This window comes from Stegastes partitus, unplaced genomic scaffold (assembly GCF_000690725.1).
Source record: "Stegastes partitus isolate 25-593 unplaced genomic scaffold, Stegastes_partitus-1.0.2 Scaffold76, whole genome shotgun sequence".
Taxonomy (NCBI): Eukaryota; Metazoa; Chordata; class Actinopteri; family Pomacentridae; genus Stegastes; species Stegastes partitus.
Genome location: NW_007577807.1, coordinates 823,391 through 836,813, shown reverse-complemented (window position 1 = coordinate 836,813; position 13,423 = coordinate 823,391). Strand labels below are relative to the sequence as shown.

The following is a 13,423-nucleotide window of genomic DNA, read 5'->3' as shown; positions in this document are numbered from 1 at the left end:
GTATGCTGATAGATATTAGTATTATTACTGCTGCCCCATCATTAAAGCACAGGCAGATGGACTATAATTAGTATTGCGTGTTCCATTAAACACATGTGGATGGAGCCTATTGTTGTGGTGGATGAGACCATTTTTATTGTTGAACTGTTGTTGGAGCAAGTAGAGACCAAACACTAAAACAGAATTTAAACTAAATTCATAATCCTATAAGGTTAACAAATACATGTTTTGTTCTTATTGTTGAACTGCTAGAAGTCTTTTAGAAAAAAAAAAAGTTTTTGAAATGTACTTCCAGGGTGGAAAAAGATGAAAAGCAAGAAAGACCAGATTTGTCGAGGTTAGCTGCAGATATCTGACGTTTGTGCTCATGAGGGGGAACCAACTCTTAGTTTCCTCTCACCGAGCTCCAGCAGACCTTCGACAACTGGGAATGCCGCTCTCCAGGAGAACTGGTCAGTCAGAGGATGGTGGTGTTGATCTGTCACCATGAACAGTTAACGGTGATGTATCCGAGTAAGAATGGAACTGAAATCCCAGTTGTAAGTAACTCCGATGTTACTGAATGCTGTTATTATTAATATTATAATTCATTAGTTCATGTGTTAACTCAAATCTGTCGTGTATTAATGTTTCATGTTTTAATTTCGCTATTTAACGTAAAACGGAAGCGCTTTTATTTTGAAGGGACATCAGACGGAAAACAGTAAACAACAGTAAAGTACCGGCAATGTAAAGTTAAGAGACAAAAGATGAAAGGGCGAACGAGAGAGATTGATGGATTTAGCATCAGTCCAGAGGGCAACAAGGTCAAACTTTAATTGTGTCTGATTGTCAGTTTATTTTCAGTTTAATGTGGGCTAGTTTTAGCAGTGTGCTAAGCTAAGTTCACTGTGTTGATGTATCTCGCTCTTACGCTGGTCACAGGAGAAAGGGAGGAAATAATAAAGAGTGTTAGACCATCAGTCCAGGCGTCCCATCATATTGTTGAGGTGCTACCCCGGTGGTAACCTGAAGCTCCCTCACCCGCCCCAGACCCGGCCCACAGCGCCATGCTAGCTGCTGGTTCAGAACGGCGTGTCTGACAGGGAATTCGCCGCTTAAATGCCGTCAAACAATGTGAAAACAGGAAGAAAAAACCAGGCTTCTTGTGAGGTGTCTCTGTTTTGTGGAAGCTCCTTTATGTTTACTTTATGCTGAATTAAGCATTGGGCTTTTTAAAAACCAAACTAGGCCATTTAAACTGCAAACTAGGCCATTTCCCAGCGCATGCACACACTGTTTAATACCTCAAATAGTCCCGGAAATATTTCAACATGTTGCATTATTCTGAATTTTCTGAGCGCCGTCGACGCTCCAGAGGGGTTTAGAAGAGAAGCTCCATTGTAGATGTGGATTTCGTCAAGATGCAGTCAACTCCACAGATGGGGAATTTTCACCATGTTTTTCTTCCTCTCGTTTCTTTGTTCTTCCTGCGTCTCTGTCTTTCCGTCCGTCCTGATCTCCCTCAGCGCCGGCTGGCCTTCTCCCTCGTGCCCGTCTCTGCCTCCTCCATCCGTCCTGACCTCTTCACCCTCCACCTTCTCACTTCCCTCCTCTGTCCTTCTTCTCCTGCATGCGTCTCCTTCCCTCTCGCTCCTCGGGCTTCGTCCTAGTTTTGTAGTCGTTGAAGGAGGATCCTGTGGGAGGCGGCGTGCACAAAGACACACAAAGCAGAGCCGAGGAAGTGGAGGCAGGAATAGGCATGGCCCTTCTTGTGTTTGGGTTTCCCTGGAGGGCCTCTGTCACCTCCACTCACTGCTTCACTTCTCCACAACGGTGGTTTTTTATTCTGTGTCCGTGTGTTTTGCTCGTGTGTGTGCGACTGTCTGGATGGATTCACGGATTTGGGTATGTGTGCATGTGTCTGGAGAATATTTTTAAGTTCTGTCCTGTCTGGACCTTCAGTTCTGAATCTAACTTACAAAAAACACACGATAGAGAAATAGAGAGTAAAGCAGAATGCGATCTGCTCTGGTCCAAACCGTTGTTGTGTGTTTACTGAGCAGCTACTGGAGGCATGGCCCTCTCACACGGCTGTCAGAGAACGTTGTGCTGTTTGGTTTAAAAAGAAAGAAAAAGAAAAACTGTTGATCATGAAACAAAATCTGCTCTTTGTCTCATCGTCTGCAGTAACAGACAAATTCTTCTACATTTATGTTGCACCTTTTTGTTTTATGCTGTTTAAAACATGCTGCACCATTGTTTCAGCGACGTTGCTGCTTGTTAAACACATTGTTGTTAGAATTCATTGTCTTTGTGATGCCAGTTCATACAACATGAGACCGACTGGGACACTGGTGGAGAGAGAAGATGGAAACCAGGACTCTGTAGTTATCATATTAAAATGGCTAATGGTGATTGGTCAGTTATCGTTACCTGTATGTTAGATTCAGCTTTATGTCGTCCTATCCTGCACTGTCTGCTCTGACGTCTCACACTCTGCCTCCTACCAACCAGACGGCTTCAAACGAATCCGTTTTGGACGAGGTTTTCCAGGAGAGTGTGCTGCTGGTGAGATCTTCTGGCTTCCTTGTGGAGCTGACGTATGTTTAGGTCTAGCTTCATTATTATCAAAGTCCAGTTCTGGTTTTAGGTGTCGTGGATGGCACAGAAACCATCACGAGTGGTCTCGATGGCAAATTTATTTGCAGGACTCTTGTTGTTAAAACCCCACGATGTCGGAGGAAATGCTGTTGTGCACTAAACGTGAAACCCAGATGTTACACCAACATCTATATGTATATATATATATATCTATCTCCTCACATAACTGTGTATGCTGGAGGACAAAGGCCTCGTTTGCATAAATAATAAGAGAAAAACACAAACATACACATATTTTTATATTTTATGCAATGATGAGGAACTTAATTTAAGATTAATTTAAGTTTTCTTACAGGAAAATACGAAGCAACGTAAGCAGAGGTTTGACAAATTAAAATCAAACGTATTTCCAAAGCAAGCCTGTGCTTGCTTTTATGCTAATCTAACCGGCGGTCGCTGAGACGACACGCTCAGAGTGAATGCACCGGGATTGTCTTTTTCAACCAGTCGATTCTTCTGAAGGAGAATCACATGATTTCATCTCCACATCCTTCCAGCCGCAACAGTTGACGAGTAGTCTGGCCGTCACAATGGACAAGGACAAATACGAGTTATTCGTGGTGTCCCGTGTGGTCCGCAGTCCTGAATTTACAAAAATAATTAAGACTTTTCCCAGAGGCTTCAGCTGGAGAGACAGAATCCTGAGTCCACAGCAGCATGGTGTGCCTCCAGTAAGACCTCGTGGTTTATAAATTAACCTCTGGACGTGTTCAGTGTGATGCTCCTGCACCTCACATTACTGTTTTGAAATTTCAGCGCTGCTGAAATGAAGAAACACCGAGCCAGTCAGGAGTTCCCGATATGGATGAATTAGACGAGCACGTTTCACGTACTTGTGCGTGGATAGTTTACTCTGAGCCTTAATCCTCAGGTTTTACTGTCCTGTACCGAATAATGAAAGTTTAATCACAACAAACTGCTTTCCAAACAGAGATTAACCAAATTATTAAGCAAAGAAATAAATTTAGAGCACTTGATGGGGACAAAAAACAAAGCAGACTCGAGTATGATCTGGTTAATAATCGAGATTGTGAGTTGGCAGAACGTGTCTGCGCTGCTGAGAACTGAAAGCAGAACCGGATAAACTGCCAGAAAATGTTAGCGTGCCAACATATTTGATTTTCTCTCTCTGAGAAAGTTGGTGGCAGTCTTGTGTTTCTCATTTACTCAGCCAGCTCCTTCCAGAATAACATCTTCTTTTTCTTTTTTAAGTTTTGCCCTTAAGACTCAACAGTTATGTACATGGTGACAGAACCACCACGGATCTGATGATCAGTTGATCCCAAAGCTCTGGGAAGTCACAGAAGTCATCTTCCTTTTCTGTAAAATGGACGAAGCGTACAGTCTGTCAGTCGGTGGAGCATACAGCAAGATGTCACGTCAAAAAGAGGATAAAATGAAAGCTGCAGTAAGCAACAATGAGTACGCTAGAAGTCGATATTCATCCGTGGCTGACCACTACATCCTGGTCTCGCTGTGGACTTTGTGGATTTATTCTGACTGAAGCCTAAAAGCCAAAATTACAACATGCTGAAAAGCTATGGAGCAGCTTTAACTCTTTAACGGGCAAGTAGCCATATATGGTAACGACTGCAGTCAGCTGGGATAGGCTCCGCCCCCCATGACCCTAGTGAGGGTTAAGGTGTAGAGATGATGGGTGGATACACATATTTTGATTTATTTAACCCTAGAGGGGCGAGGAGTTGTAGATGCTTTGACTTTGATTTGCAGCCGAGATCTGAAACTCTTTAAAAGGACATAATGTCCTCTTATGTCCACCAATAAGAATCCAGGGTTGAAATTTTAAATGTCAAAGTATTTTAATGAGTGACCTATGAAGGGTTAATATCTGCAGCTGAAGCCTGATCCCTCCATCTGAAGACCGTCCTGCTCGTTTGCTTTAATTTAACTTCAACTTGGACTCGTTGCTCAAAACACAATCACCAATCACACGTTCACCGTTTCTCCTGGAAAGCTGAGACATGACTGGATTGTGTTGGATAGATGTGTGATGTGTTGCAGATACATAATGGTGCACACAATAGAGACCAATAAAGACCAATAAAGACCAATAGAGACCAATAAAGACTGTGCTCTGATGGTACGAGGCGCCCAGTGTTAGATCCTGTGGACAGATTCTGTTACGATGCAACCTGCATTGTCATCTACATTTTTGAGAGAAATGTATTCTCTGCCCGAAAGATAAGACTGTGATATAAGAGGAAAGGCTTCTGTGCCACAAAGTCCACATAAGGATGCAGGAGAGGAGGCTGGAAGCAGCAGCCAGCACCAGGACTCTGATCCAGGAGAGCAGAGTTCACGTCCCACGCTGGGTCATTATTCTAAGACCTAAGGTTTGATTTCACTCTGCGTGGTCAGCTTTAGGAAAATATCATGATGTGAGTTCAAATATGACCCTTGAAGCTTCTCCTTCATTCTCCAGGTTGCCGGAGTCCCTCCCCATGAAATGTATGAAAAAAAGGAGCGACGTGTAAAGCAACGAAAGAAATGGAAAAAAATCTGGTGATTAGAAGCGTATTTGATGTATGTCACCAATAAAAGTAATCTAGCAGAAAATGTGTTTCCCTCAAGTGCAGTTTAGTTCTACAGGAGCATAATTTTTGGGAGACAGAGCCGGCACCTCACGATTTATGCCCAATGTCAATATTAGATTCAATTACATCCCTTGTTTTTGGAACGTAGCAGATCCATCACAGGCCTGCAATTAATGTTTGTCTCTTTGCTTCTCGCTCACGACTTTTACCAGAAAGTGGGCTCGCACTTTTAATAAATGTGGAAATGGTCCTGAAGGATCGCGTTAAAGCTGAAAGGAACTACTTCATGTGTTGCGTGATGTATGGCTGATACACCAGATACATCAGCAGAAGCAAAGCGAGGACACGGATGTAGAGGAAATTAAAATTAATTGTAAAACCTCAAATGCGAGCAGTTTGTCATTTTGTGCGGTGGACCTCTGAAAGAGCTCATCAGTTCAGAATCAGCACAGAAGCAATTCAATCAGAGAAAGGCTTAAAGGGTTCTTCAGTTATTTATCTGACATGATGTTCACATCAAGGAAGACGTTAAATAACACGTGAGTCGATGGTTTTCTCTCGTTGGGTTGTCGTCACTTTAACGGAGACTCTCGTGCTTTTAGCTGTACAGAAGTGTACCTCCATCCATCCATCATCTCTACACCTTCATCCTCACTATGGGGGGCGGAGCCTATCCCAGCTGACTCAGGGTGAAGGCAGGTTCACCTGGACAGGTAACCAGTCTATCACAGGGCTACACTTAGAGACAGACAACCAAGCACACTCACATTCACACCTACGGACAATTTACAATCACCAATTAACCTCAGCATGTTTCTGGACTGTGGGAGGAAGCCGGAGAACCCGGAGAGAATCCACGCTGCACGGGGAGAACATGGAGACTCCACGCAGAAAGATCCCGGGTGTCCTCACCGGGATGTGAACCGGCGACCTTCTAGCTGTGAGGCCACGGTGCTAACCACTGAACCACCTGCAGCCTTGTGTAGGAGTATTCCTCAGCAAAATGTTAGTTGATGAAGAAAACGTCTGGTTTTGTGTTTCAGTGTCAGGGTTGTTGTCTGGAGGTGGGTTTGAGCTTCAGCTTTGTTCTACCAGCAGTAAAGTTCACTACAGTATGAATTATACGACATCATTAACGAATCTCTGAGTTAAAAGCAACAGTCGCTTTGTTTAAAACATTCAGCCCGTCGACCAGATCCGCTGCTTTGGGAATTGGCTGTTTGTTGCTCGGGCAGGTAAATGTCAAAGGAAGAGGAGAGCGTGTCCTTGACTGCTTGTATAAACGGTTTTTTTTCCAGCCTTTTGTTTTTCTAAATGGTGAGACACACGCATCCACCCACCCAAACTCCAACCCGCACATACATGCGAGCGCCTGTGCTCAAGGTGACAGCATTGATAGCTGCTCATACATATTCATGACACTTGCATTACAATAAATAAATAAGCAGCTTATTTTTTCTTTCCTCAATATTAAATGAAGGACATTTGAACCTTCGGCGCTCTGCCAACACAAGCAACTGTAGTTGAAGGAAGAGGCGGGGATACAGATGCCATAACATTGCCCCATTTTTAAGATTCATCTCACAAAAAAAAATCAATCTTTTCCTTTTTTCCCCGTCTTGTCTTTTGCGCTTCATCACTACGGCTGTAGCGGGGACACATTTTGCCTCATGCATATTTCAGACAGCACATTGTGAACAACAGAAGTAGACACAGCGTGGTGAAAAGTAACAGCTTTTCCCGTAGTTTCCATTTCACTCCCAGTCATTATTTATGGGGGCCCTTTCCAAAATGGCCGTGCAGCGATGTAATGCATGAAGCTATTTGCTTCAATGATGATGGAGAGGCAGCTGTAAAGCGAACATAGGCAATGATGTTAGCCTATGCACACCAACAGCCAGAGAAGGGAAATGAGAACCACTGAATGAATTATAACGTTGTTCCTCGTGCACCGCGTTCTCTTTATGATCATTATAATGGTGCGCTGGATGGTTGTTGCAGGCTGAGTCAGCAATGTGCTGCAAAAACGGCAAACCTTGACCTGGAAAAGAGGGAAGGTGAGGCAGTGAATGAGAGATTTATCAATGCATTGTTCAACGAAAACATGTTTAACTGAAAAATGTACAGAATGGAAAGTATTTTCACACGACAGCGTGACCTTCGTTGACCACACGGTGCTGTTCTCAGCCCACTGAATGCTCCGTCCATGTCCAAGATTTTCACCATGAAACAATCTCACTAAGAGGGAGTGCTGTGTGACCACTATGATCCATGGATTTATGGCGTTGTTGGTTCATGTACGGGCTGCACGGTGGTTCAGTGGTTAGCGTTGTTGCCTCTCAGCTAGAAGGTCGCTGGTTGGCGTCCCGGTGAGGACACCCGGGATCTTTCTTCGTGGAGTCTCCATGTTCTCCCCGTGCAGCGTGGGTTCTCTCCGGGTTCTCCGGCTTCCTCCCACAGTCCAGAAACATGCTGAGGTTAATTGGTGATTGTAAATTGTCCGTAGGTGTGAATGTGAGTGTGCTTGGTTGTCTGTCTCTAAGTGTAGCCCTGTGATAGACTGGTTACCTGTCCAGGTGAACCTGCCTTCACCCTGAGTCAGCTGGGATAGGCTCCGCCCCCCATGACCCTGGTGAGGATGAAGGTGTAGAGATGATGGATGGATTTTTGAAGAATTTAAAAGACATGTTGTTCGTATATGTGTAGTCATTATTGAAACACATCCCATCCAACCCAAAGTCACTGATCTGACCGGCGTTTTGTTGCTCAGGCGGTAGGTTGGCTTTCTGCAGGGTTGATGGTTTGCTGCCCGCTGAGCCCGCAAAGACAGTGTGGGGGGATGCAACTCTGCTTTTATTTCTTTCAGATTTTGCTCGCCAGCATCTATCGACACCATCGATCCATTGGTCTCCAGTGACTGCAGTACTCTTCTGATTTCCACACTACAGCGACGTGATGTTAACGAGCTTTTTTTTTGGGAGGCAACAGAATAATTTGCTGAACATTTCTCTTTCTAAAAGTTCATCATCTGGCTGGCCTCTGTGCATGCTAATGGTTTAGCATTTGGGGTTTGTTGAGTTCATGTAGAAACAAGTTTCGCATCATCTCCGAAGCACTGAAGTGCACTTCAGTGAAAACAGAGCTGAAGCTGTTCCAGATGTTCTCACATCTCACAGGGTCGCAGGAGCAAAGGAGCGAATCGCTTTGACAGTCTGCATATTTACTCCAGATTCATTCCAAAGGCGTGAGTATGCTGTGCCATACATGGTGATGCATTTTAGTGCAGTCAGGGAGAAAAGAAATATCGTCAAGTACCGATAGTCTTGGTACCTATTCACTCTGTGAGCTTGCTCAGGATTTGTGATTGCATTAGAGTGGAATGCAAACTCATACTAAGGTCTCTAGAAACTTGGCTAAGATGCCAGACTTTCTCTTACAACTCACAGTTACTCTGTTAATTAGTTTATTTATGGAAACCGATGCCATCCCTTGATGGTGTGGTATTCCCCAATTGTCCTGAGTTCCATATAATCCTACAGAAACCTCCAACAAGCTCTAGTCTAGTGCAGGGGACTATGAAATCTGCTGCTAGGGGCTGCCAAGTCTCTTTAATTATGCTGTGATGTTAAATTGGGTATGGTGGAATAGAGCAAGTTGCACGCTGTAATGCTGGCCTCATGCCCAGGTTCATTGTACCCATAGATACATACGGACTGCCGCTGCTTCCCGGTCCTTTACAGGGCTTTTTGGCACAGGGAAGTCTTCTAAACTTAGTATTTCACAGTGTGGTGACAGAAAAATGTCACAGTTGACATCTCTGTTGCAATGCTAGCATTATTACTGGTTCGCAAAAATAAAATAAAATCCATCGGAAAGAGAGGATATTTCTGGCTTCACCATGTCCCTGTTTGTCCAGTCTGATGGATGCTGCTTAGAGGCAGGTAACTACCAGACTGACAGGTGTGTGTGTGTGTGTGTTCATACATATGTAGAGGTGTAAATGCCTTTGTTTCAGTGTGTGTGTGTGTGTGTGTTAGAGAAAGTGAATGGATAAGGTGATACTGGGCCAGATGGTGTGTTGGGTGCTCAACACAGAAGCCAAGATGTCACCTCAGCTCGGTAATGAGACAGCGAGCGGTGTGGTTATCCAGATCTAAAAGGCCCATTGAGCTGTGAATGCACACTTTGTTTGCCTTGCATTGGTGGAGCCTCTAAACACTCCCATACAGGTTTAGCATCGTCTGTTCTCGGCGGTAGAGAAGGTCTTTAAAACTAATCTCTGCGCCTAAGCATGAGTGATGTCTCAAGTCCAGGATGTATGTACAGTAACGCCGTCGCATGTAGAGAAAAACCCTTTAGTTTGCGTGCACATGAATGAGCTGTAATGCTGTCAAAACGTCCTTCATTAGTGTCATTGCCACATAAATAAGCCTTTGAAAACAGATTAGCTTCGCCGGAGGAGGCTCAGCAGCTTCCACTCTGTGGAATCGCACAGCTTGTCACGTCTCACGCTGTCTGATTATCTTGATTTTTAATTTTTAAGACTGGAGAATATTTTATGTTGGAATCTCTGCCGTGCCCTCCGCCAGTCTCTCTCGTCTGCGGTTTTCTGTTTACTCACACTTGAGCGGATGAAAAGTCATTAGCTCCGTCCCAAATTGCCACCTAGTGTCTCATCTGTAATATTTATGTGCTGTACCAACAAATACAGAAGAATGACACAACACCTTATTGCCACAATGAGAGGTAATTAGATGTAATTTACTGCTGCACGACGACGCCTCAAGACGTATTTACTCCGACGGTGCAGCGGACCAGCCTTGGCGTGAATCGTCGTCCTCCTTCTGCCTCGCTGTCAGTTTGCTCTGAATGTTCAAACTCAGTTCTAACCTTCTGCTTACGGTTTGCTGTCTTACCCATTTTACATATTTTTACTATGAAACCAAACGCCAGATGCTTAACTGATAAAACAACTTTGTTTTCAGTTTGCCTGTTAAGGATGATTGAGTTTCTTTAGCAGGTGGTTCATGGAGCCATCATGATGGAACTTTTTCTCATTTTCAACCTAAATAGAACGTAAACGCAGTCCAACAGAGTTTATTGTTCATCGTCCCATTCGCCCAACAATGCTTTAGTCCATCAGTCAGATCAAAGACGATATCAGGATCACTAATATCAACTGGTTTGTCCTCTACATGCCCACACTGTCTGATAGTTGTTGATGCTAATGATGGGGTCCCTTATGTCGCCATGTCCCTGTCAAACAAACATCATTCCTCTCCATGAGCTCGCCCATCTTACTGTCCATGATGATAGAGGGCAGACACAGCTCACACCTCTGCCTCATCACTCTGTTCTTCATCGTCCTCATCCTCTGATTTCTGCATCCATGTCCATTGTTGTTTTCCTGGTTGCTATGCAACAGCAGCAGCGCTGTGTGAAAGTGGCAGCGATACATCATGTTCACTCCCTGAACCAGAACCATGAACGTATGATGCTGGAAATCATTAAACTAGTTAAATACATATTTATTAATCTGGGATTGACGAGTCTGACGTGTTTCAAATATCTCAGAGCTTTTGCCAATACTGGACCCACACGGTGGCTCTGAGTCCATCCATCCAACATCTATACATGTATCTGTATGTATGTATAGTATAGTATAGACCACTAAACCCTCACCAGGGTCACAGCTGGAGTCCATCTCAGCCATCAGATGTTTCTCTTCTATCTGCTCCATGTAAACACAGCCTGCAGTTCAGCCCAGTTCAGCCCAGTTCACACAAAAGCTTCATGGATTTCTGTCACATGAATGCTGGTCCCGGCTGAGACACCAGCAGCTTCCTGGTAGCAGAAGTATTATTAGTGTTGTTCTGATTTTTATAACGTTCAGCAGTGAACACGGTTTATCCACCAGCTTCTGAATGGAACATGTAGAACACTGATGGAACATCACCGTTTAGATTTGAACATGTTTAGTGTAATAACTTGTTGGAAGTTAAAAATCTGCTTATTCTTTCTATTCCTACAGTTTCTCTCTCTGATAAATGGTGCATTAATTATCTATTGTTTTTCAATATGCGTTGGATTCTCTGCGTCAGAATGTGCATATATGTGCACATGTGAGATTCAACACATGGCTCATGGCCAAAGAGGATCATTAAACCCAAGCTGTGCTGCAGAATAAATGTGAAAGCATGAAAACCAGGCAGCATATGCAGGACAGCAGACTGCAGGCGAAGATCAGCGGTTGTGGGTGGAGGTCAGTTCAGAAAACTGAAACCGGGCCGTCTGACAGGGTTCCAAACTCTCAGCCTAAATCCAGAATGTGATCACTTCCCATCACAACAATGGCAGCCTCATTATAGCGCATCCAAATATTACTATTGCATCGGCTGCTAAAAATGTGGACGTTTTCTAAGAATAGTTTCAACAACGACTGGTTCAGAGCAGCCAAATGGAACTCAGTGCATCAGGCCACTTTGTACAGACAGAAACATACACTCATATTGGTTATATATACATGTATACATATATATATATATATACATATATATGTGTGTGTGTATATATGTACAGGCGTGACTCGATGATCAAATTGTTGTAGTTTAACGTCTGTACAGTTTGTAGAGGAACTGATTTCTCTGTTTACTTGTTTACTTTGGTCCAAACTGAGCGATCACAGCGTGAACAGGATGGATCACTGCAACAGGTCGTATCCAGACTTGTGTGTGATGCTGTAAATTATGTAAATTATGATCCAAGACAATTATCGGGTCGATGTGATGTTCTGTCCAATGCTTTGGTATTTGACCAAATACTTACAAAACCAGTGACATTCTCACCAGCCTTAAGTGGCAAATAACAGATTCCAGCTTGAGCTAAGATGCACGTAGCATCTGCATGTTAGCGTTGTCATTGTGCGCATGAGCTTAATACGAGGAAGGACAATGAAAGATGAAGTTGCATTATGGTGGAGGATTCTGGATCCATCCTAAGCACCGGTAGTGGAGATATCTGCTGCATCAGCTCTGACAAACTCTGCAGCTGAAATGATGGAGCTTATGGCCGATACGATGGTTGCAGGCTTTAGTTTGTGATGCAGTCTGGCCAGAAGTGTAGGTCCAGAACCTCCGCTGCCTCGAGACGACCTCGATCCGAGCTGGTCTGTGTTGTTCATGTCTCCAGCTGTCTTCTCCACCCTTTGTGCTGAATACTACAGCACACTGTGGATTAGTTCCCTCGCTCCCCCCTCGGTCCCTAAAACCACCTCATTGTATTATCTGTTCCTCCAGAGAAATTTATTTGGAAGTTGACATCATTAAGCACCTTGACTCGTGTGCTGCTGGGCTTTAATGTTTAATTTCACACCAAACGAGGGGAGGAGGAGGAAGGAGGAGGAAGGAGGAGGAGGATGGAGGAGGAGGAGGAGGAGGATGGAGGATCACAGGGTGGATGTGTTTGTTAATTTTTATGTGTGTTCTGGGGGTGTGCGTGGAGTCAGACTAAACCGTGAATCCTTCATGGGCCGCGGCGTCTCCTCCGTCCTGGGTGTGTGTGTGGCGGTGGCAGCCTGCTGTGTACATACACTCATTATTGTAAATCCAGTAATTAGCCTCAGTAGCACATTGAGTCAGTGGCTATAATTGGGCCCTTAAACCGGCTGCTGCTCAAATATCTCCTTGTACATTACATAAAGATGCACACACACACACACACACACACACACACACACACAGAAAGACTAAGCTCAACATAAGCAGTGTTCATGGATGATGTGCTCAATATTCACTCACTGCCAATAACACACACACACACACACACACACACACCCAGTGAGATACAACTGTTTTGCTTGGAACGCTGTATCGGACATTAGATCTAAATTCCAGGGCCACCTGTGTGTGTGTGTGTGTGCGTGTGTGTGTGTGTGTGTGTGTGCGTGTGTGTGTGTGTGTGTGTCAGCACACAGGAGACGGCAGTAGACACCTCAGCAGCTTTAGATACACAGCAGCTGTCAATAACTCATCACTTCTTTCATTAAGAGTATTGGCAGCCAGTCAAATAGGCTGTGTGTGTGTGTCTGTGTGTGTGTGTGTGTGTGTGTGTCCGTCCTCCTCTGTTCTTGCTTGTTCAGTGACTCTTTGACTGTGCTGCTTTTTTCTTCTTTTCTTCATTCAAGGCCCATTTAACCATTAACCTACCGTGTGTGTGTGTGTGTGTGT

General features: G+C 44.2%; 1 protein-coding gene across 8 annotated transcripts in view; it reads left to right on the top strand.

The window, feature by feature from the left end:
- nlgn1 (neuroligin 1) overlaps positions 1-13,423 on the top strand; it is a 287,188-nt gene that overhangs the window by 6,329 nt on the left and 267,436 nt on the right. The window contains exon 2 of one of the 8 annotated variants that reach the window (XM_008276545.1): positions 3,778-3,790. The exons of the other annotated variants lie outside the window; for them this stretch is intronic. Within the exon in view, the coding sequence (XP_008274767.1) occupies positions 3,778-3,790 (13 nt within the window). The remainder of the gene's footprint in view (positions 1-3,777; positions 3,791-13,423) is intronic. 8 annotated transcript variants of the gene reach the window in all.